Source organism: Hylobates moloch, unplaced genomic scaffold, assembly GCF_009828535.3.
Source record: "Hylobates moloch isolate HMO894 unplaced genomic scaffold, HMol_V3 SCAFFOLD_12, whole genome shotgun sequence".
Taxonomy (NCBI): Eukaryota; Metazoa; Chordata; class Mammalia; order Primates; family Hylobatidae; genus Hylobates; species Hylobates moloch.
In genome coordinates, this window is record NW_026652287.1 from 37,424,423 (window position 1) to 37,449,210 (window position 24,788).

Genomic DNA, 24,788 nt, shown 5'->3' on the forward strand with positions numbered 1-24,788 from the left:
AAAAAAAAAAAAAAGTGAGGAGGGGTGGCATTTATTAATTCAAAATCCTCCATCACCTTTAGAATACAATCCATAGTCCATACTGTGCCTTCCCTCAAAGCTCATTTCTTATCTTCCTTCCCCTCCCTCGATCTGCCTTTTAGTTGTTTCCTGCAGAAGCCACCTCAAGGCCTTTGCACTTGCTCTTCTCTTTGCCTGGGATGATCCCTCCATCCCCAGCTATTTGCATGGCTTGCTTCCTTGTGCAATGAAGAGTTCTGGGCAAATTCGAAGAATTGGTAGCAACTGATGGTCTGGAAGGTTTATGACTCTGCACAGACCAAGTTATGGATATTCATAGAAAATATTTTAGGGGCCATTCAAAATAATTATTCAACTATAAAACAAGCCCTAATAGCCAGACACCCACGTCTCATCTGGAACATCCAGGTGAGGACCAAGTTATGCTTTGGGCACTGGCAGGTTCGGATGCTTGGAGAACCCTCTGTTCTGAGCCCTGGGGTGGTTGGGACCAGCATCCTGCCACCGCCACTCTTTCTTGGCTGGTCGGAAAAAGGGTTGCTGTGGCTTTGGAGTCAAACCACAGGCAAATATGGGGGTAGTTTTTCCAATCATCAGATGAGGGAGAAGAAACTCCACCTTCGGATCTTATACATGCAGCAGATGCTGGAAAGCACTGTGTAAATGTCAGAGGGGGTATACAAGCCAGATATTTTCATTAGTATTGATGGAGACAGCATACGAGCTAGATTTTTTGTTTGTTTGTTTGTTTGTTTTTGAGATGAAGTCTTGCTCTGCGCCCCGAGCTGGAGTGCAGTGGCACGATCTTAACTCACTGCAACCTCCGCCTCCCCGGTTCAAGCAATTCTCTTGCCTCGGCCTCCTGAGTCGCTGAGATTACAAACATGAGCCATCACACTCAGCTAATTTTTTGTCTTTTTAGTAGAGACACGGTTTCACCGTGTTGGCCAGGTTGGTTTCGAACTCCTGACCCCAAGTGATCCGCCCACCTGGGCCTCCCAAAGTGCTGGGATTACGGGCATGAGCCACTGCACCCGGCACAAGTGAGATGTTTTTTAATTACTATTTATGGAAACGGAGGAGAGACAGATTTGCCACCTCCTCTAAAACTTTGACTACCTGCAGCATAGGCTTATATTCCTGCCTGGCCCAAAACCCCAATTCCTACACCTTAATTTGTTCATTAACCTCAAGCTTTCATTTTGACCCTTCTCCCCAAGATTCAAATTCAATGAATAATTTTTGGCTTAGATGCTAAGATCCAGACAGGAAGAAAATTATAACGCCAGAAAGAGCCTGCCCTGGAGCCCAACCGCCTGGGTTTCCATGCTGTCCTCTTACTACCTTTGTGACCCCAACAAAGTACTGAGTTTCCTGGGTCTCAGTCCTCATCTGCACAGTGGAAGGGATGGTGATCACTGTTGCTGTTACAGAATGTTAGTGTCGTTCATAGACGCTTGGTGGGTAGAATAATGCCCACTCAACACAAATCTGTCCGTGTCTTAATTCCTAGAGTCCATGAGTATGCTAGGTTGCATGGTAAAATGGACTTTGCAGGCCAGTCATGGTAGCTCATACTTGTCACCCCAGCAATTTGGGAAGCTGAAGCAGGAGGATCACTCAAGCTCAGGAGTTTGAGATCAGCCTGGGCAACATAGTGAGACCTCGTATCTACAAAAAATCTTAAAATTAAAAAAAAAATAATAGCCAGCATGGTGGCACATGCCTGCAGTCCTAGCTATTCAAGAGGCTGAGGCGGGAGGACTGGTTGAGCCCAGGAGGTCGAGATTGGCCTAGGCAACACAGTGAGACCCTATCTACAAACAATCTTTAAAAAAAAAAAAAAAACCTAGCGTGTGGCACATGCCTGCAGTCCTGTCTACTCAAGAGGCTGAGGCAGGAAGATCACTTGCACCCAGGGGTTTGAGGCTGCAGTGAGCTATGATCCAGCCTGGGTGACAGAGCCAGACCCTGTCTCAAAAGAAAGGAGTGTGGAAGACTTTGCAGATGTCATAAAGCTAAGGATCTTGAGATGGGAAGATTCAGAATTCCCCAGATGGACCCAAAGTCATCACAAGGGCCCTTATAAAAGAGAGGTGGTGGGAGGCCGAGGCGGGCGGATCACAAGGATCATGAGGTCAGGAGATTGAGACCATGCTGGCCAACATGGTGAAACCCTGTCTCTACTAAAAAAATAATAAAATAAAATAAATAAATAAATAAATAAATTAGCTAGGTGTGGTGTAATCCCAGCTACTCAGGAGGCTGAGGCAGGAGAATTGCTTGAACCTGGGAGTCAGAGGCTTCAGTGAGCCGAGATTGCACCACCACACTCCAGCCTGGCGACAGAGTGAGACTCCGTTTCAAAAAAAAAAAAAAAAAAGAGAGGCAGGAGAGTCAGAAAACCAGGTGTGACTGACAACAGAAAGCAGAGGTTAGAGTTATGCCAGGAAGAGGCCACAAGCCAAAGAATGCAGGTGGCCTTTAGAAGCTGGAAGAAGCCAGGAAGCAGATTCTCCCCTACAGCCTCCAGAAGGAACGCAGCCTGGCTGATACCCTGATCTTAGCCCCAGTGAGACTGACTTACAGAACTGTAAGAGAACAAGTGTGTGTTAAGTTGGTTAGGTGTGTGGGGATTTGCTACAGCCGCTGCAGGAAACTAATGCACACACAGAGAGCTGAAAACCCTGCCTGCCACATAAAACGTGCTTTGTAAATATTAATCATTATCATTTTCATTATCACTGTCCCATTTGAATCAGCCATCCTGGAAGAGGTACAGAGCAAAGGTGTCTAACCTTAGGATCCCTCTCAAGCCAGCTGTGTGGCTCCATGGGACACACGCACAGCTGGGAGTCCTCACCTCCACAATCGACGAATACGTACGTGGTTGTGGCTTCGGAAAAGGGTGGCCTGTATACGAATTTCTGCTCATCCGTGTGACCTTCAGAGTGTTATGGAATGTATTTGACTCTCAGCTCTTTTCTATATATGAGACAACTGAAATCTATCCCATAGGATTGTTTAAGAATGAAATGACTGTAATCCCAAATGACTTTGGGAGGCCAAGGTGGGCAGATTACAAGGTCAGGAGTTCGAGACCAGCCTGACCAACATCGTGAAACCACGTCTCTACTAAAAATACAAAAATTAGCTGGGTGTGGTGGTGCGTGCCTGTAATCCCAGCTACTCAGGAGGCTGAGGGAGGAGAATCGCTTGAACCCAGGAGGCAGAGGTTGCAGTGAGCCAAGATCCCACCAGTCTCAGCTCACTGCATTCCAGCCTGGGCGACAGAGTGAGATTCCAACTGCGGGGGTGGGGGGCAGGGTAGTGCAGGGTGGGGGGCAGCCGAGGAGGGGTGGGGAAAGAATGAAATGACACAATGTAAGCAGAGTTCTTGGCACATGCTGAGTGCTCAACAAATAATCATGGTAAACATGGGCTGGGCGTGCCGGCTCAGGCCTGTAATCCCAGCACTTTGGGAGGCCAAAATGGGAGGATCACTTGTGTTCAGGAGTTCAAGACCAGCCTGGGCAACATAGGGAGACCCCCCCCCATCTCTAAAAAATATTAAAAATTAGCCGAGCAAGATGGTGCACACCTGTAGTCCCAGCTACTCAGGAGGCTGAGGTGGAAGGATCACTTGAGCCCAGGATATTGAGGCTGCAGTGAGCTATGATTGCACTACTGCATTCCAGCCTGAATGACAGAGCAAGACCCCATTTCCTAAAAAAAAAAAATTCACTTGCTTATGTGATAAATATTTATCATGTTCCTCCTACTATGCGGAGTTGTCGGTAGACTGGACAGGTGAAATACCTTCTTGCATGAGGCTAATATTTTACTAGGGTGGGAAAGACAAAATACAAATGAGGTTTTCTGACCAGTCGTGGTGGCTCACCCCTGTAATCCCAGCACTTTGGGAGGCCAAGGTGGGTGGATCACTCGAGGCCAGGAGTTCAAGACCAGCCTGGCCAACGTGGTGAAACCCCAACTCTACTAAAAATACAAAAATTAGCCGGGCATGGTGACACATGCCTGTAATCCCAACTATTCCATAGACTAAGGCACAGAATCTTTTGAAGCCAGGAGGCGGAGGCTGCTGTGAGCCAAGATCACACCACTGCATTCCAGCCTGGGTGGCAGAGCGAGACTCGGTCTCAAAAAAAAAAAAAAAAAAAGAAATGAGACTTTCAGTTTGGGGTGGTGACAAGTTCCTGGGAATAGATAATGGTGATGATGGTGCAACATTGTGAATGTACTTATGGCCACCAAATTGTGCACTTTAAAATAGTTAAAATCACAATCTTATGTGTATTCTACCACAGTAAACAAAACCAAAATCATTTCAGAATATGAAAAGTGCAATGAAAAAAATAAAACACAGGGGAATGTAAACGATAGTGCCTGACAGATGTCTCCTTTAGATAGTCAGGGAAGGGCTCTCTGAGCAGGTGAGATTTGAACCAAAACCTACAGTCAGCCACACACAGTCTGAAGAACAAACATTCCAGGCAGAGGGATCAGTGAGGGCAAAGCTGCTGATGTGGGAAACAGTGTGACATGTTCTGACGCATAGAAGGGAGGGCCACATGGCTGGACCCTTCATTTTTCCCCTTAGGGTGGGCCTCCTGCATGCGCAGTGCCTCCTTTAGGCTTGGGAGGTGAGCATGCGCGGTGTGTTTACTGGAATTATACGCAAGCTCGTCTGAGACTTTCTTCCCTTTCCAGTGAAATGTCCCCCGAAAGGTCGGACTCTGCCATTTTGTCTCTTAATGCGCATGCCCGGGCTCATTCGCCTAATCCCTGAAATTAATTGATTGATTGATTGATTTTTTTTTTTTTGAGACGGAATCTCACTCTGTCACCCAGGCTAGAGTGTTGTGGCATGATCTCAGCTCACTGCAACCTGTGCCCCCTGGTTCAAGCGATTCTCCTGCCTCAGCCTCCCGAGTAGCTGGGATTACAGGCGCCTGCCACTGCACCCGGCTAATTTTTGTGCTTTTAGAAGAGAAGGGGTTTCACCATCTTGGCCAGGCTGATCTTGAACTCCAGACCTCATGATCCACACACCTCAGTCTCCCGAAATGCTGGGATTACAGGCGTGAGCTACCGCGCCCAGGCCATCCCTGAGATTTTACTGGAAGCTGCTGACTACCAATTTTGGGATAAGTGCAGAGGAACGAAAAGATGGTGACACTCGCAAACCTAAGTCAGAGCCTTGTAGTTCTCAGCAAGGCACTGCATCTGTGTTCCCCATGCACATACATGCACAGAGTGTTTTCCTGAGCGGGCATGTGAGAAGCCACTGATATCAATCACCTCTGGAAGTGGGAACCAGGGGTAAATAGGAGACTTCTTTCCAATTAAGTTTTTATCACAGATGTGTGACTTAATGTCTTTAAAAACGATTTAATTTTGTATATACCTAGAAGAGAAGAGTTGCAATATTCCCAACACAAAGAAATGATAAATGTTGAAAGTAATGGATATCCTAAATACCCTGATTTGATCATTACACATTGTATGCATGTATCAAAATATCACATCAGTGGCTCACACCTGTAATCCCAGCACTTTGGGAGGCTGAGGTGGGAGGATTACTTGAGACCAGGAATTTGAGACCAGCCTGGACAACATAGTGGGACACCGTGTCTATTAAATAAATAAATAAGGAAAAGAAAAAAAATCACGTGTACCTCAATAGATATATACAATTGTTGTGTATCAATAAAACATTTTAAAAACAGTAATTATACATGTATATCTATGCACACACATAATGTGTATATATGTATACGTGCACATGCCTGTATACATTATAGATGTGTATATATGTATACATAATATACACACATCATATGTGCACATATACAGGTATATGCATGCACATATCTCACATGAAAACATGCAGAGTTAAAATGGTTTTTAAAAAAGATAGAACATCCTGGGTAAAGCAATAGGAGACAGTTTAAAATCACAAAATGAAAAATCTACAACAATGAGATGGCTGTCCTAGGAATGGATTAATTTTATGGGGTAGTTATTGACTTACCAAATTTATTGAACATCTATAGAGCAAAGTGCGGTGCCAGGGGCCTCTTGGTGTTGGCATTCCAATTCCACTGGCATTCCAGTGATTAAAAGCCTGTGTGGATGTTTCACTGGTGCCTAGCAGAGTGACATTTAATAAGGTACTTCACAGCTTACCCCTCTATAAAATGGGGATGCTAATAAACAGATCTACTTCATAGAGTTGTTGGGAGGATTGAAATAGATGAAAGATACAAAATGCTTAAGACAATGTGTGCTATAGAGATAATTCACAATAAATGTTGGCCATTAATGATGATGATGATGATGATGATGATGATAACATTCATTCACCATGCTAGACCTGCAGTAATAATTAATTAAGCAAACATTTTGAGAATGTTCTAATTATCTTCTTTTACTTTTGTTATTTATTGGCTTTCAAACTTTCCTGAAAATATTACCTTCTGAGAAATTTTTTCCCTGCTTAATGATACTCTTCATTGTTAATATTCCCTCATGAATCTATCCATCAACCATCCTTTTACCAACCCTTCTTTCATCATCCATCCATCCATCCACCCATCCACCCATGTATCCTTCCACCCATTCTTACATCCATTCCTCCATCTATCCATCTTTTCATCTATCTTCTTCCATCATCCATTCATCCATCCATCAATTCATCCACCCATTCATCCTTCCACCCATTCTTCCATCCATCAATTCTCCCATCCTTTTGTCCATCTTTCACCAGCCATCTATCTATCCACTCATCTATCCATTCATTTATCCTTCTATTCATCTGTTATTCATTCAATCCATCCCCTTATCATCCATCCATCAATCATTCATCCAATAAGTATTTAAGAAACCCACCATCCATAAGAAACTGTGTCAAGTACCAAGAGGAACCATACATGATTTCTGCCCTCAACAATCAGAGATAAATCGTTTCATCCATCCTTCAATTTATTCATCCACTTCTCATTCATCCTTCCATCCATCCATTCTTTCACCATTTATCCATTCTTCTATCCACCCATCCTTCCCTTCATTCTCTAATCTTCCATCAATCCACCACCCATCCAATGAGTATCCAAGAACTCTATCATCTAGAAGGAAATGTGGTGGGTACCAAGAAGAACCAGATATGATAGCTGTCTTCAAACAGCTAGAGATAAGACATTGGCACCAATATCTACCACCCAACATGGAAAATAATGGCAGCCACAACTGGTAGTATTAAGGATAGGGTGCTCAAGAGGCAGCTTAGCCCACAGCCTCTGCCCTCTCATTCTCTTAAGCCAAAACAATTTCACAGTGGAGCGGTGAGAAGATAATAGCACCCAACCAACCACGGTTCAAATCCTACCTCTCCCATGTTTCAACTGGGTGGCCTTGGGATGGTCATTTCACCTCTCTGAACTCCAAGTCAATATTCCTATCTGTTTAGTGGAGATAAAATCTCAACTGTAGGAGCCATTGTGATAATTACAGGTACACATGGGGCTGTAAAGTCACTGAAGTATAGTGTACTTTCAATATAATGAGTCCTGCTTCTCAGCAGCAAATGACCCCAGATCTGAAACAAAACTTCAGTGTAAGCCTTCCCTCCACCTCTAAGCGCACACACACACCTCTTCTATTACATATTTAGGCTGCCTTCGGAGGGAGAAGCAACAAGATCTCAGTAAGCTCTTTTTGAATCTCAACTTTCTTTTTTCCTAAAATAGGGAGAGTAAGCCTTACCTTGGAGAAATTGTGCAAAAACTGATAGAAACATGAAGATTTTAATCCACTACTAAGAATTTAATAAGTAATTCACCCAGTCTCTTAACAAGTAACTTGTTCCCTTTTCTTCAGTTTCTTCCCTAAACTTGGGATTCAGGCAACCTTCCTTAGCATTACATCATTCATATAATCTGGTTTAACCCATTTCTTTGAGTTTATTAACAGAGAAAAGACCTCACCCACAAGACCCCCTTCCCTACTTTCTCTGGCTTTCCTCTTCCAGAACCAATATGGCAGCCACCAGCTACTTCTGGCTCTTGAGCACTTGAAATGGGAAAGTTCCAATTGTTCTATGTTGTAAGCGTAAAATACTTATTGATTCTGAAGACAAAGTATAGGAAAAAAATGTAAAGTATCTCATTAATAATTATTTGTATTCATTATGTGTTGAAAGGATAATCGTTTAGATACCCATGGATTCCACAAAACATATTATTAAAATAAATTGCACTTATCTTTTCTTACTTTTTTCAAGTGCTTCTGCTATAAAACTTACAATGATTTGTGTGACTCACGTTATATTTCTAGTGCCCATGATGCTCTAGACCTTCCTTCTTTTTTATGGGGGCCTCAGGACCCCACTTCTCACACCCTCCCAAGTTTTCAGGTCAAAATGTACCTTTGAGAGAGTTCTTCTGGGCCCTAGCTCTCTCTACAATCTCTCTTTAAGGTTCTGCTCCCAAGAGCTCTGGATTATCTGGGGATTGGTTGAATGGCTTTGGCCCCAGCCTGTCTGTAGGACACAATGGCAGCTTCTCAAAGGAGGGTTCTTCATCAGTTGTTACTGTCAGAAGACAGTTTGGATGAGATCGGCTGTGGTTAATGTATGATGTCTGGAGATAAGCCCATGCATATCCACAAGGCCCATAAAATTCAGTCAAGTGTACATGGACGGGGCCTTGCGGGGGCTGGGGTCAGGGACAAGAATATTAATAAACAGAGGAGGGAACGTTCCCAGAAATTCAGCAATGAGGAGCTGGAGAGGTTTCAGCTGAACAATGAAAGAGCGCTACAATTTTCTTTTCTTTTCTTTTTTTTCTTTTTTTTTTTTTTTGAGATAGAATCTTGCTCTGTTGCCCAGGCTGGAGTGCAATGGTGTGATCTTGGCTTACCACAACCTCCGCCACCTGGGTTCAAGCCTTTCTTCTGCCTCAGCCTCCAGAGTAGCTGGGATTACAGGCATGCACCACCACGCCCCGCTAATTTTGTACTTTTAGTAGAGATGGGGTTTCTCCATGTTGATCAGGCTGGTCTCGAACTCCCATCCTCAGGTGATCTGGCCGCCTCAGCCTCCCAAAGTGCTGGGATTACAGGCATGAGCCACCGTGCCCGGCCAAGCCCTAGAATTTTCTAGTGAAAAGGCAAGCATGGGATAATTGAAACTAGCCTTCTGAAATACGTCATTTTATTTTATTTTATTATTTTATTTCTGAGACAGGGTCTCACTCTGTCATCCAGGCTGGAGTACAAAGCCGTGATCTCAGCTCACTGTCACCTCTGCCTCCTGGGTTCAAGTGATTCTCCTGCCTCAGCCTCCTGAGTAGCTGGGATTACAGGTACCCACCACCACACCCAGCTGATTTTTGTATTTCTAATAGAGACAGGGTTTCACCATGTTGGCCAAGCTGGTCTTGAACCCCTGGCCTCAGGTGATCCACCTGCCTCAGCCCTGCAAAGTGCTGGGAGTACAGGCTATCATTTTTAAATGATTCTCCACCATCCTGGGATTTTGTGAAGAAGTCCACAAGCCTTCTCTTGGGATCTTTCAGAGTTGGCCACATGTTACAGCTGACCCTAGTGTGACTCCTTGGTCTTACAGATAAGGGAATCGAGGCACAGCTGGGCTCAGGGACTTGCTGACCCTCAAACAGCAAATTGGTGGGGAGAGCAGGGTTTGACCCAGGGTGTCTGGGGCTCTTTGTTTTATTGATTCTTTGGTGCTGCATCCTCATGTCCCAGGCTTGGGTGTTTTCAGAATAAGAGTCTCGCAAGCTGGCGGTCTCTCACATGGCAGCCTCCTCTGCCCTGACTTCTCTGTCTGTCTCTGCCTTCACTTCTTTTCGCTGGCTGTCTCTCTGGCCCTCCCTGTCACTCTCTTCCTCAGTCTCTCTTTCACCATCTCTCCACTCCCTCTTTCTTTCTCCCTCTGTCCTTGCCTCCTTTTCCTTCCTCTTTGAAGCTCTTTCTCTGTCTTTGGGTTTTGTTCAGTGTCTGTCTTTCTGTTTGAATGTCTCACTGTATATTGATGTATGTGTGTGTGTGTGTGCGTGTGTGTGTGCGTGTGTGTGTTTTCCTCTCTTTCTCTTCATCCATCAACTTGCTTCTTCTTCTTCTTCTTTTTTTTTTTTTTTTTTGAGTCAGAGGATGGAGTTTCGCGTTGTCACCCAGGCTACAGTGCAGTGGCATGATCTCAGCTCACAGCAACCTCTGCCTCCCAGGTTCAAGCAATTCTCCTACCTCAGCCTCCCAAGTAGCTGGGACCACAGACACATGCCACCGCACCCAGCTAATTTTTGTATTTTTTAGGAGAGATATGGTTTCACCAGGTTGGCCAGGCTAGTGTCGAATTCCTGGCCTCAGGTGATCTACCCACCTCGGCCTCCCAAAGTGCTGGGATTACAGGCATAAGCCACTGCGCCCAGCCCACATTAATCTGCTAAGGGATTTTTGGATCTCGTATGGCTAATAATAAAGGGAAACTGATTGAAGAAATACTTGCAGAATGGGAAACTGATGACATGCAATGCAATGATGAGTGACATGAAACAAAGATGTTAAAGGGGAGAATGGGTGGCTCCGCAAATGTACAATGTCTTAGCACACTTGGTCTTCATAAAGTATCAATAATAATAGCAAAAAGGCAGTGTGCCAGAGACCACCCATTATGTTGTAGAATATAGTCAAGATCTGTAAAAGATGTTCAAACAAGAAGGAAAGAGGTGCTGGGCACAGTGGCTCATGCTTGTAATCCCAGCACTTTGGGAGACCAAGGCTGGCGGATGACCTGAGGTCAGGAATTCAAGACCGTCCTGGCCAACATGGTGAAACCCCGTCTGTACTAAAAATACAAAAATTAGCTGGGTCTGCGGGCACACGCCTGTGGTCCCAGTTACTCGGGAGGCTGAGGCAGGAGAATCGCTTGAACTCAGGAGATGGAGGTTTCAGTGAGCGGAGATCACGCTACCGCACTCCAGCCTGGGAAACAGAGCAAGACTCCATCTAAAAAAAAAAAAAAAAAGAAAGAAAGAAAGAAAAGAAAAGAAAAGAAAAAAGTTAGAAACAAGTGAAGGCAACAGTCATTTCCAAAAACTAGGATTCTTCAAAAGTATTTTTAAAGTCTTGGATAGGCTTTTATTTCATAAGAGCTTCTAATTTGACAGTTGTTGACATTTTTGACAGTTTAGTTGGGGGGAGGGCTTTCTTTTGCCACTTTTTTCCAAAGGAGATTCCATCTTACTGAGGAAAAAAAAATGGAGATGAAAAGATAGCCCGTTTTCCACAATTTTTTTCTGAGACAGGGTCTCACTCTGTTGCCCACGCTAGAGTGCAGTGGTGCAATCATAGCTCACGGCAGCCTCAAACTCCTGGGCTCAAAAATCCTCCTACCTCAACCTCCCAAAGTGCTGGGACAACAAGCACATGCCACCATGCTCGGCTAATTTGTCAATTTTTTTTTTTGTAGAGATGGGGGTCTCATTATGTTTCCCAGGCTGGTCTCAAACTCCTGGTTGCAAACAATCCCCCTACCTTAACCTCCCAAAGCACTGGGATTGCAGACGTGAGCCACTGTGCCCAGCCCCTCTTCTAAGAATAGTAACTAAGGGCCGGGCGCGGTGTCTCACGCCTGTAATCCCAGCACTTTGGGAGGTCAAGGCGAGTGGATCACCTTGTTCGAGATCAGCCTAACCAACACGGTGAAACCCTGTCTCTACTAAAAATACAAAAATTAGCCAGACGTGGTGGCAGGCTTCTGTAATCCCATTTACTCGGGAGGGTGAAGCAGGGGAATCGCTTGAACCTGGGAGGCGGAGGTTGCAGTGAGCCAAGATTGCACCATTGCACTACAGCCTAGGCAACAAGAGCAAAATTCTGTCTCAAAAAAAAAAAAAAAAAAAGGAACAGTAGCTAAGAACACGCTGTTTCAGAATTCATGATTAATCTGATTTTTCTTTTTTTGATACTTTATTTATTTATTTATTTCGTAGTTGGAAACGTAGGTGTCCATAATGCTGCACCGCTTATTCCTCAGAACTTCAAAGCCATCTGCAGCCCATTAGGTTAATCGCCAAGGGCCTCCAGAGAACAGTGGCCCACACCGAAGCTTTGTGGAGCATCAACAAAGGTGCTTATATTAGGGAAGCAAACCTGCTTTTCCAAGAAGCCTCCCTGGGCCTCTCCAGGGGATTCTTGAGCCCTGGCTCAGGACCAGGAAGATCTGAGATACCGGTAGGCCTGCGACTGCTCATGGGCTCCCTGATGCTTCTCTTCGTGGAAACGACGTGAAATTCCTCAACCTGCATCTTCCCTATCTGTTATTTTAAGTATTTCTTTTTCTATATTTCTCCCTATGCAAGGTAGATAGCTTAACTTTGGCGCAGAGCGAGAGCAAGGAAGGAGGGAGAAGGTGGGGATGAAAGACGAAAGAAGAGGAGGAAAGGGAAGGGGGGAAGGAGGAGGAGGGAGAAGAGGTGGGGAAGGAGGTGGAAGAGGAAGGAGGAGGAGGGGGAGAAAGAGGGAAAGGAGAGGGAGGAAGATGGGGAGGAGGTGAAGGAAGAGGAGGAGGAGGGAGAGAAGGAGGAGAATGAGGGAGAGTAGGAAGAAGGAGGAGGAGAGAAGGAGGGGAGAAAGAGGAGGAGGGGAGGGGAAGAGGGAGGAGGGAGGGAAGGAGGGGAGGAAGAGAGCAAGAAGGGAGAGAGGGGAGGAGAGAGGAGGAGGGGGATACAGAGGGGAAGGAGAGGGAGGAGGAGGAGGATGAGGTGGACGAGGGGAAGAAAGAAGAAGAGGAGGGGAGGAAGAGGAGGGGGAGGAGGAGGAGAAGGAAGGGAAGAAGAAGGAGGAGAAAAGGAAGGAGGAGGAGAGGAGAACAAGAAGGGAGAAAAAGAATGAGGAGGAGGAGAAGGTAAAAAAGAGAGGGACAAGGAAGAAGTGGGGAGGAGGGAAAGAGGAGAGACAGGGAGGGGAAGTGGGGAGGAGGGACAGGGAGGGGAAGTGGTTGTGGTTAGTTCCAGGTGCTATGAAATCTTGGACATCAGCTGGTCTACCACGAGTGTCTGACAGGAGCATGGCCCGGCACATGGGGCTCCTGCTGGTTTGGGTCTGCCTGATTCGCGGTGTGGTCGGTGGTGTGGTCGGTGCTCTATTCAACGTTCTAGAAGAAGGTGAGGAGACAGGTGACCCTGGCTGGGATGGAATCCTGCACATCGGCTGCTGTATGTAATCAAATCCCAGTCTCCACAGAGGGCAACAGTCTCCCTTGCTTTAGGTACCTTAAGAAAGAAAAAAATACTCTCCCTTTCAGGTCAGAAACACAATCTATGGGTAAAGATTTTTTAAAAAATAAGAAAGTTCAGCTAATAACATAATGAAAGACTAAGAATGTAAACTGGAAAATCCTGGTGACATGTTACTTGAAAACCATGTGTCTCCTCCCTTCGTGCTAGGAGATTTTAAATGCCTCATGCAGAGGTTTTGAAAATGAGACTAATTTTCATAAAGTCGATTTTATTCCTTTTCCAAAGTCGTGTTGCCTGTAGCAATTATGAAGGAAAAATAGAAAAATAAGAAAGGAATTCACTATGGATGCATCTGGCACGTTTGATGAGGACTAAGCATAGTTTCAAAAACAATTTTTTATGGAATGACCAAGAAGAATGATCTTGTGATATTTCTTTTAAGTATTCTTCAGGACATCTTTGCATTAAAAAAAAAAAAAAAAAAACACTGTGCTTGCTAATTTTTTTTTAAAAGAACAGAAAAGAAAAATATACTCCCAATGTAACTATGACCACTGCTTTCTTATCCACTAAAATTATTTTATACTTATGGGAAAATAGCACTGTACTTGGCCACAGGTTTTTTTTAAAATCAGACATCATGTTTGTAGATACATAAAAAGGAATATAGATAAGTGGAAGAAAGCTAATTAAGATGCTCCTAAAGCTTCTCCACTGTCAATGTCTGGTCTCCTGAATTATGGATGTCATATTTTTCCGCATAATACTTGTGCTATTCAGAGCCTTCGTGATGAAGCATTCCTCTTAATAATGCATCAGAGAATAAAAACTCATGGGCCTCGGGCTCGCTGGCCTGTATTTTAAATGATGTGGTGCTAGTCTACTTTTGATCTGCAGAACCGTTGCCTATTCACTATCTCCCTCTCTCTCCCCTTGTGAGCATCTGCCTCCTGGACTTATTGTCTCTCTCTTTCTTTCTTTCTTTCTTTTTTTTTTTTTTTTTTTTTTTTTGAGATGGAGTCTTGCTCTGTCACCCAGACTGGAGTGCAGTGGTGTGATCTCGGCTCACCGCAACCTCAGCCTCCCAGATTCAAGCAATTCTCCTGCCTCAGCCTCCTGAGTAGCTGGGACTAAAGGCACGTGCCACCGTGCCCGGCTAATTTTTGTATTTTTAGTAGAGACCAAGTTCCACCATGTTGGCCAGGCTGGTCTCGAACTCCTGACCTTTGGTGATCCACCTACCTCAGCCTCCCAAAGTGCTGGGATTATAGGCAGGAGCCACCGCACCCAGCCTATTGTCTCTTAAGAGTTTCTTTTGAGCTACTGAGTAGCAAACTGCAAGTTTTTGATGCTGGTTGAATTCAATACAGACAATAACAACTGGGTCCCCACAGCAATCCGGCTTGCAGATTATAAGATGTCATCACAAATAAGGGGAAGGTGGGAACTCATAGACATCTAGGGCTCAAAGTCTTGCTCGAGGCCATAGGCTAAGCTTCGTTGGAACCCAGAGATGCTGGAGGGAAATCTGGACTCCTGAGCTTGCCAGGAGCAGTCAAGTGGGACAGAGGAGGCAAAGGGAGTCCTCAGTTCTTGGTGAGTGGCGATGTATGAGAGCTCCCAGCTGTGGTTCTTCCTCATCCTCGTCAGAGGAGCACTGCATTTTAGTGTTTTAGAAGCAGTGACATGCCGGGCGCTGTGGTTCACACCTGTAATCCCAGCACTTTGGGAGGCCAAGGCGGGCAGATCATGAGGTCAGGAGTTCAAGACCAGCCTGGCCAACATGGCAAAACCCTATCTCTACTAAAAATATAAAAATTAGCAGGGCGTGGTGGCAGGTGCCTGTAATTCCAGCTACTCAGGAGGTAGAGGCAGGAGAATCGCTTGAACCCATGAGGCGGAGGTTGCAGTGAGCTGAGATCATGCCATTGCACTCCAGCCTGGGCGACAAGAGCAAGATTCGGTCTCAAAAAAAAAAAAAACAAACAGTGACATGATAGGTTTGCTAGATGCACAGGATGCAGAGGCTAAACAGCATGAGCATCTCCACTCATGAGCATGCAATATACACCTCCACCTCTTCCCACTAGTGCACGATCTAGTGGGAAGACAGACGAGGAAACAGACCGTGTGTGTGGCACATGCCAAATCGGCTATATGCCTGGTCTGAAAAAGAAAAAGTAGTTGAATTGGCAAGACTTCACCAAGGACTTGATTGAGTGATCTTGTTCCAGGGCTAGGAATTTGCTGTGTCCGGCATGTAATTACTATTCCAAGTTGATGGGTTGTCTAAGGGATTACATGGGAGTGGGGTCCCTTGCGGGGAGAACTGTCCAGGTGTGTATACCGGATATGCTTCGTGAACCCAGAACTCTGGGGTTTTCACTTTTGCCAGTTCAGGCTTTGGTGCAGTAGGACTGCCCGCCAACCAATCATTTGATGTCAACAACGGTTTGTGCTAAAATGTGAATCTTGCATTGCAAGAGCCATTATTATTTAAAGAGGATGAGGAGGAACCACGGCTAAGAGCTCTCATGCATCCCCACTCATCAAGAACTGAAGGCTCCTCTTGCCTCCTCTGTCCCACTTGACTCTGCTCCTGGCAAGCTCAGGAGACCAGTTTTCCCTCCAGCATCTCTGGGTTCCAACTAAGCTTAGCCTGTGGCCTCGAGCAAGACTTTGAGCCCTGGATGTCTATGAGTTCCCACATCTGAAACAGGAGGATCATGATTCTTGCTGCCTCCCAGGGTTGCTGGAAGATGAAATGGGTTAGCATGCGTGACGCTCAGAACAGAATTGTTATCATTATGTCATTATTACTACTATTACAGTACCAAAAGTACTATTACAGTATTAAAGAGGCAGGATAAGGGTTTGGATTTAGTAGTCGATACTCACAGAGTGAGTTTAACTACTTTAAACTTCTCATACAAATGGAATCAGGCAATATTTGTCCTTCTGTGACTGGTTTGGTTCACTTAGCCTAATGTCTTCCAGGTGACAGGACTTCCTTTTTTTTTTTTTTTTTTTTTTTTTTTTTTTGAGACCGATCTCCTGGTTCCCAGGCTGGATCATGGCACACGGTTACCACGCCATTCTCCTGCCTCAGCCTCCCCGAGTAGCTGGGACTACAGGTGCCCGCCACCATGCCCGGCTAATTTTTTGTATTTTTAGTAGAGATGGGGTTTCACCGTGGTCTCGATCTCCTGACCTCGTGATCCGCCCACCTCAGCCTCCCAAAGTGCTGGGATTACAAGCATGAGCCACCACACCTAGCCTCTCTTTTTTAAATTTTTAAAATTTTTTTGATTTTTTAATTTTTAATTTAATTTTATTTGTTTCTGAGAAAAGGTCTCACTCTGTTGCCCAGGCTAGAGTGCAGTGGCGTGATCTCAGCTCACTGCAACCTCCGCCTCCCGGGACTGAAGTAATCCTCCAACTCAGCCTCCTAGTACTGGGACCACAGGAGCACACCACCATGCCCAGCTAATTTTTTTGTAATTTTGGTAGAGATTAGATTTCGCCAAGTTGCCCAGGCAGGTCTCAAACTCCTGAGCTCAAGTGATCTGCCCACCTCTGCCTTCCAAAGTGCTGTGAGCCACCACACCCAGCCCTGCCTAAAGGTTCTTTGATCAAGGTTGTTTTGACCTAATGGCAGGATCAATAGTAAAGACATCTTCTGGCCAGGCGTAGGTCAAGGTGGGAGGATCGCTTGAGCCCAGGAATTCGAGACCAGCCTGGGAAACGTAGTGAGATCTATGTCTCTATAGCAAATTTTGAAAATTAGCCAGGTATGGTAGTGTATGCCTGTAGTTCCAGCTACTTGGGAGGCTGAAGCAAGAGAATCACTTGAGTCTGGGCAGTCAAGTCTGCAGTGAGCTATGATAGCACCACTGTACTCCAACCTGGGTGACAGAGTGAGATTCTGTCTCAAAAAAAAAAAAAAAAAGTAAGTACATGTAGTACATGTTCTTACACAAAGAACAGTAGATAAAATAGAAATTTTAGGGACATTCCGAGAATGGGGTTAATCAGAAACCAACACAGCGAATTAGCATCCAAGACAGAGGTGTTTCAGCCTCCACAAACTGTATTGTCTAGTGATACTCAAATTCTTCATCTTCATCCTCACTGTCTGGGGTTGCATTGCATAGTGTCCTTCCAAATTTCATGTTTACCCGAGATCTGTGAGTATGACTCTATTTGAAATAGGTCTTTGTAGATGTACTTAATTAAGATGCAGTCATAATGGATAAGGGTTGGCCCTAATCCAATGACTGGTATCTTTATAAGAAGAGGAAACAGGCACATCCAGGGAAGACAACCAAGCATAGTCCACCTCCCAGGTTCAAGTGATTCTCCTGCCTCAGTCTCCCAAGTAGCAGGGATTACAGGCACACGCCACCATGCCCGGCTAATTTTTGTATTTTTAGTAGAGACCAAGTTCCACCATGTTGGCCAAGCTGGTCTCGAACTCCTGACCTCAAGTGATCTGCCCGCCTCGGCCTCCCAAAGTGCTGAGATTACAGGTGTGAGCCACCATGCCTGGCCCACTCACTCTTTTTCTAATGTGCTTCCTCTCTTCATATCTCTGAAGAACTTTTAACATTTCTTTCAAGGCAGGTTTTCTGGTAGCAAATTCCCTCAATGTTTGTTTTGTCTGAGAATCTTTGTCTTTCTTTCTCCTTCACTTTTGAAGAATAATTTTGCAGGGTACAGAATTCTAGATTGAAGATTTTTTTCTCTCAACACTTTAAATGCTTCATTCTTAGCTGCATGGTTTCTGGAGAGAAGTTGGGTATAATTCTTATCTTTGCTTCTCTATAGGTAAGGTATTTTTCCCCCTCTGGCTTCTTTCAAAACATTTTTCTTTTAAAAAATTTTATTTTAGATGCAGGGGGTACATGTGCAGATTTGTTACATGAGTACGTTGCATAAATGGTGAGGTTTGGGATTCAATTGAAGCCATCACCCAAATAATGAACGTAGGCCCAGTAGGTAGTTTTCTTTTTTTTTTTTTTGATACAGAGTCTTATATTGCCCAGGCTGGAGTGCAGTGGTGTGATCTCAGGTCACTGCAACCTCCACCTCCCAGGTTCAAGTGATTCTCCTTCCTCAGCTTCCCGAGTAGCTGGGATTACAGGCACACACCACCACGCCTGGCTAATTTTTGTATTTTTAGTAGAGACGGGATTTCACCATGTTGGCCAGGCTGGTCTGGAACTCCTGACCTCATGATCCGTCACCTCAACCTCCCAAAGTGCTGGGATTACAGGCATGAGCCACTGCGCCTGGTCATCAATAGGCAGTTTTCAAGCCTGGGTCCCCTCCTTACCTCCCCACTTTTGTAATCCCCAGTGTCTATTGTTCCCATCTTTGTGGCCCTGTGCACCCAATGTTTAGTTCCCACTTATAAGTGAGAACATGTGGTACTTGGTTTTCTGTTTCTGCATTAATTTGCTTAGGCTAACGGCCTCCAGCTGCATCCATATTGCTAAAAAGGACATGATTTTGTTCTTTGTTATGGCTGTGTGAAGCAATTTCGATTTGGGTTTATCTGGAAAAGTGAGACTCATTTTTATTTCAAATAAGGGTATTTTTAAAACCTTATATATTATAACAGAATTTAGCTTGAATTATGACCAAAGGTGAATTCTTGAGAATGAAAAGAATTGGGATGCAGGACTTTCCTGACAAAATAGTTATGATTTTCCAGTGCATAGCTTTGTCTTCTTCCATTCTACACTTTTCCTCAAAGGGTCATAAAGAAAGCCAGTTTTGTATAAGTATTCTAAGACTAATTCTAGGACTATATTAATTTTTAGGGGCCCTTCTTAATCCTTTGAAATTAAAAATATATATTATATATAATATACATATTATATATATTTATATTTTATATATATATATAATTTTTTTTTTCTTCAAGCCAGGCACGGCGGCTCACACCTGTAATCTCAGCATTTTGGGAGGCCGAGGCAGGTGGATCACCTGAGGTCAGGAGTTTGGGACCAGCCTGGCCAACATGGCAAAACCGTGTCTCTACTAAAAATATAAGAATTAGCCAGGTGTGGTGGTACACACCTGTAGTCCCAGCTACTTGGGAGGCAGAGGCAGAAGACTCCCTGGAACCCACCAGGCAGAGGTTGCTGTGAGCTGAGATCGTGCCACTGCACTCCAGCCTGGGTGACAGAGTAAGACTCCATGTCAAAAAAAAAAAAAAAAAATTCTGTTCAAAGCCCTTATGGAGTCACAATATGTGCTATTTTAACTTTTTTGTATCACTGTCATTAAATTCATACATTCTTGCATCTTTCACAAAGTGACCGGCTTCATTTTGTAGTCCACTTGCTTTGCAACTGCATTGTACTTGCAAGATATTTTTTGAAACAAAGCATCCCAACATTCACAACAAATGATCCACCAGGGAGATGGCAGAAAGAATTTCTGGTGTTAATCAGAGTGGGACGTTTGAATGGGGACTCATAATTTTATAGCACCAAGGATGGTGCACTATGTTTATGATACGATGATGCTGCATTCTGAGGCTTACCTGGTGATACCTGCTCTAAGATCATAGTGCTTAGCAGACAGACTGTGTTGGACTCGTTCGTCTGTATCTCCCCATTCATGAGAACAGGCCTATGATGATCCTCAAAACCAAAATCCATTTCCTAACAGTTTCACTATGGAATGCATACTGAATGAACCCAACAAATCCAGGAGGTAGATACAATTATAATCCCTATATTTCAGAGAAAGACAAGCTTAACTCCTGATGAGTCCATCGATCTTGGATTCCCGCCTGAATCTCATGGTTTCTGTAGTCCAGAGTCTACCATTCCAGCCACTCCCTTTTTGGGTAGCGCAGAACCTAGCACTAGGCTGGGCACATAGTAGGCATTCAATCCATATTTGTCGCCTACATGAGTGGGTTGAAGGACTGGCTGAATAAATGCAGACCCCTTCATCGTGAGATCTTCCCTACATACTGGAACCGGTGCACAGTTCAGTGGCATTTAATGCATTCAAATAGTGCAATCTATCTCCAGAGCCTTTCGTTGTCCCAACCTGAAACTCTGCACCCATTAAATAATAACTGCCCATTCCTCCCTCCCTCCAGCTCCTAACGACCACCATTCTGCTTTTTGTCTTTATGTTTTTGACTATTCTAGTTACCTCTTATAAGTGGAATCATATAATATTTGTCTTTTTGTGTCTGGCTTATTTTACTTAACCTAGTATTATCAAAGTGTATCCATGTGGTGGCATCTATTCAAATTTTGTTCCTTTGTAATGCTGAATAATACTCCATTGTATGTGTCTACCATATTTTGTTTATTTATTCATTTGCTCAGGGACCTGTGGGTTATTTCCACTTTTTAGCTATTGTGAATAACGCTACCATGAACATGGGTTTACAAATATTTGTTTGAGTCTCTGCTTTCAATTATTTTGTATATATACCCAGAAGTGGAAAGGATCTGGGTTTTTAAAAACTCAGCTGGTGATTCTAATATGCAACAAAGCTTGTGAACCATTGTGCTGGTCCATTATGACTATTTCTTAAATAAGATGTGCCTAAGGAAAAACATTTTAATTTCAAGCCACAATGGCAGCCAGGACAATTTAGCTGAAAAACAAACTGTGGAATGAATAAACATGAGCAAATAGCAAAATAGTCAGCAATAAATAAAATATACACAACAAATTCAGAATTAAAATCATTGCTTTTGCAAAAATCTTTTCAAAAAATAAAAAAAATTAAGTCATTGCTCTTTTAAGTGTAATCTACAAATTTGATGAACTAGTTATGAACACAGATTATGTTGAGTTCTAATGCTTTAATATGAGAGATATCTGCAAATTACATTATAGTATGTGTATGGTCTCTTAACCAAACATGACATTTGTAAATTTACTTGTTGGTAAATTGCGCTTTTCTATCTGACATCATTTTAATAGTTATTAAGCATCATCTATCATGGGCTATTTGGGAAAAAATCAAATTTTTCACTCTATATTTATTCTACAATTCGTTCTATGTTATATTTCATCCTAAAGTTATGACTGCTCTTAAAGCCTCAATTAAGTGAACTTTGTAAGAGTTATTTAATATTTAACTAAACACATGCTGGTTTTAAATCAAATAGCCTTTGCATAAAATCACTTCATCAGGAACCATGCAAAGTAACAAAACAAAAAATTCAAGTTCCAAGGAGGGGGAGGTAAATATTACAGGTTTAATGGCTCATGAAGGAACAATGGTTGAAAAATGCTGCTTTAGCCGGGTGTGGTGGCTCACACCTGTAATCCCAGCACTTTGGGAGGCTGAGGTGGGCGGATCACGATGTCAGGAGTTCGAGACCAGCCTGGCCAATACGGTGAAACCCCATCTCTACTATAAATACAAAAATTAGCTGGGCGTGGTGGCACATGCCTGTAGTCCCAGCTACTCAGGAGGCTGAAGCAGGAGAATTGCTTGAACCCGGGAGGTAGAGGTTGCAGTGAGCCGAGATCGCGCCACTGTACTCTAGCCGGGGCGACAGAATGAGACGCTGTCTCAAAAATAAATAAATAAATAAAAATGCTGCTTTAAGAAAAAAAAAAGTAAAGCTATCAGGCAGTTTCCTTCATTCCAAGAATATTAGCATATTCAAACTGGGGAGGACTTGACTTCCTAATGTTCTCTCTCCATTTTACAGCAGAGTAAACTGAGGGCAGATGCTTGGTAAGTGGTTGAGCCTGTGCCAGGATTTGGGCTGTTACTTCCTACTGAACCAACCCCTCCGGGGGGATTCGAATTGAATTGCCATATGCTTAACTTTCTTAATTTAATGGAACTTAACATTTCTGAACTTTGTCTCTAAGATGATGGAAACAGTGCCTGCCTCACAAAATTGTTCTGATAAGTTAAATAAAATATAGTTCCCAGGATAGAGATGCTCAGAGCATTTATTTGCATTTCCTACATACCTCAGAGGTATCATTCTTATTTTTCCCTCCTAGAGGAAGAAGTTTCCATTTTGAAAGTGGCAACTCCAAAGACATGAATCTCTAATAGTAGAATTCAGGTATTCAGTGAGAAGTGGTGACAGAAATAAAAACCTATAGTGTTCCATATCAGAAACCTATGATGAAGTGGTTTATTTTATAGAAAAATGTGAGAAAAGTAAATCATTTCCTTTGCCTGCTGAATTTTTTGTTTTAAGAATAATTTTAATCATTCCTATCCTTTAATAATATTTGGAAAATACAGTTAAAGCAAAAGGAAAATAAGAAATCACCCACAATCACACAACTAAAAATAAGCTCTATTGAACTTTGATGCCTAACTTTCAAAATAGTATTATTCTTACTAGAATAGAAATTGGTGAAATCTTTTCATTTCTTTTATTTTAAAGTGACATAAATATTTGTTCAAAATTGTGTCTTTCAGATGAATTATCATCAACTGTGGGTGAGTTGATCAAAAAACTTTTATTAGAGTTTCTTTTCAAATTTTTCCAATAAAATGTGAAACCACTGAATATTTCCTTTCCTGGTAAGAAATCATATTTTTCATTAAAGGTTACTATTTTACGTACTTACATATAAAGTAAATTTCATTTCAAAAATGTTAAGAAAAAAGAAGAGTCCCAGCACTTTAGGAGGCTGAGGCGGGTGGATCACGAGGTCAGGAGATTGAGACCATCCTGGCTAACATGGTGAAACCCCGTCTCTACTAAAAAACTACAAAAAATTAGCCGGGCGTGGTGGCGGGTGCCTGTAGTCCCAGCTACTCAGAAGGCTGAGGCAGGAGAATGGCATGAACCCAGGAGGCGGAGCTTGCAGTGAGCCGAGATCATGCCACTGCACTCCAGCCTGGGTGACAGAGTGACACTCTGTCTCAAAAAAAAAAAAAAAAAAGAAGAAGAGATAAATCATAATTTTACTGTTAATTTTACTTTTGGGTGATTAAACATTTCATTACATGTAACTTCATAATGTGATTTTTAGCAAAAATCAAGTATTATGGAAAATAATGAAAGAAAATTCCTTTTGCCACCTAAAAATGAAGTACAAATTTTTCCATATCTATTTATATGCTCATCTTTATTAATGCCTACTTGATATTATAAAGCCAATTTCATTTCTTAATTTAATGGAACTTAACATTTCTGAACTTTGTCTCTAAGATGATGGAAACAATGCCTGCCTCACAAAATTGTTCTGATAAGTTAAATAAAATATAGTTCCCAGGATAGAGATGCTCAGAGCATTTATTTGCATTTCCTACATACCTCAGAGGTATCATTCTTATTTTTCCCTCCTAGAGGAAGAGGTTTCCATTTTGAAAGTGGCAACTCCAAAGACATGAATCTCTAATAGTAGATTTCAGGTATTCAGGGATTAATTTTTTTAATTAATTCTTATTTTTTAAACTAATACTAATCATGCTGAAATAAACATTCTTGATCTAAGTGTCATTCCAATTAAAACTAGGAAAGCACAGGGGCATTACATTAACACTATTTTAGGTTCTAACATAAGTGATATTGTAAAAAGGAAAAAATTTATATAAAATAACAGGCAAAATTATTTTATGATTGTGTACTTTAAATCCCTAAGAACATGAATAAAAATTATTAGTTTTAATAAAGTAATATGGCTACGTGGCTGGATACAAGATAAACATACACCAGTCAATAGTTTTTCTCTATACTAGTAAGAACCAACTGGACATTGATGGAAATGGAAAACATTCTGTTTAACATCAGTGACCATAAAAAAGCACTTTGGAATTAAATTAGTGATAAATGTGTAGGATTTACACAGAATAAATAAGAGAATCATATTGAAGAGCAAAAAAATACATTTTGAAAAAGAGATGATGCCATGTTCTTGGATGGAAAACATAATGCCATAACAATATCACTTTTTCCCAAACTAAAGTTTTTATTTAATTTTATTTTACGTAAGAGCCTATTTTAAAGCCTAATAATAGTGAAATAAATGTCAGCTCTAAATTTTATTTTTCAGAAACTATAACTCATTTTCCAGAAGTTAAAGGTAAGTTGATCAGAAAACTTTGATTATTAATGTATATTTTCTTTTACTTTTGTAAAAATGGGGGAATCAGTAATGTTTCTCCCGTAAAAAAAAAAAATCATTTCTTCTCCGTATATAAAATGTAACATAAATGCCTTGTAAACAGATAAAGAAAACGGAGGTATAGAAGTCACTCTGAACTTTCATCAGCACTAAATATGTCTACTGTTTAATTTCTGCCAATCTAACAGGAAAAATAGATTTTAAAATTTATATAGAAAAAACATCCAATAATAATTAGAAATATGAACAAAGTGCTGGAGTAGAGAAATATTTTGTCTCATCAGATATTTAGACATACTAAAATATTGTAATATAAACAACATGGAATCAGCCTAGAAAGATAGAAGGAAGAGGAGGAGGAGGAAGAGGAGGAGGAGGAAGAGGAGGAGGAGG

General features: G+C 42.6%; 2 protein-coding genes across 2 annotated transcripts in view; one reads left to right on the forward strand and one right to left on the reverse strand.

Annotated features, from left to right (window-relative positions):
- ELSPBP1 (epididymal sperm binding protein 1) overlaps positions 1-8,647 on the reverse strand; it is a 36,418-nt gene extending 27,771 nt beyond the window's left edge. Inside the window, exon 1 of the mRNA XM_032169316.2 lies at positions 8,468-8,647. The gene's annotated coding sequence lies outside the window, so the exon portion shown is untranslated. The remainder of the gene's footprint in view (positions 1-8,467) is intronic.
- A 3,665-nt stretch (positions 8,648-12,312) lies between these two features.
- Positions 12,313-24,788, forward strand: part of LOC116479335 (binder of sperm protein homolog 1) — a 15,285-nt gene continuing 2,809 nt past the window's right edge. Inside the window, 4 exon segments of the mRNA XM_032171468.1 lie at positions 12,313-12,379; positions 14,885-14,890; positions 22,741-22,761; positions 24,324-24,353. Coding sequence (XP_032027359.1) covers positions 12,313-12,379; positions 14,885-14,890; positions 22,741-22,761; positions 24,324-24,353 — 124 coding nt within the window.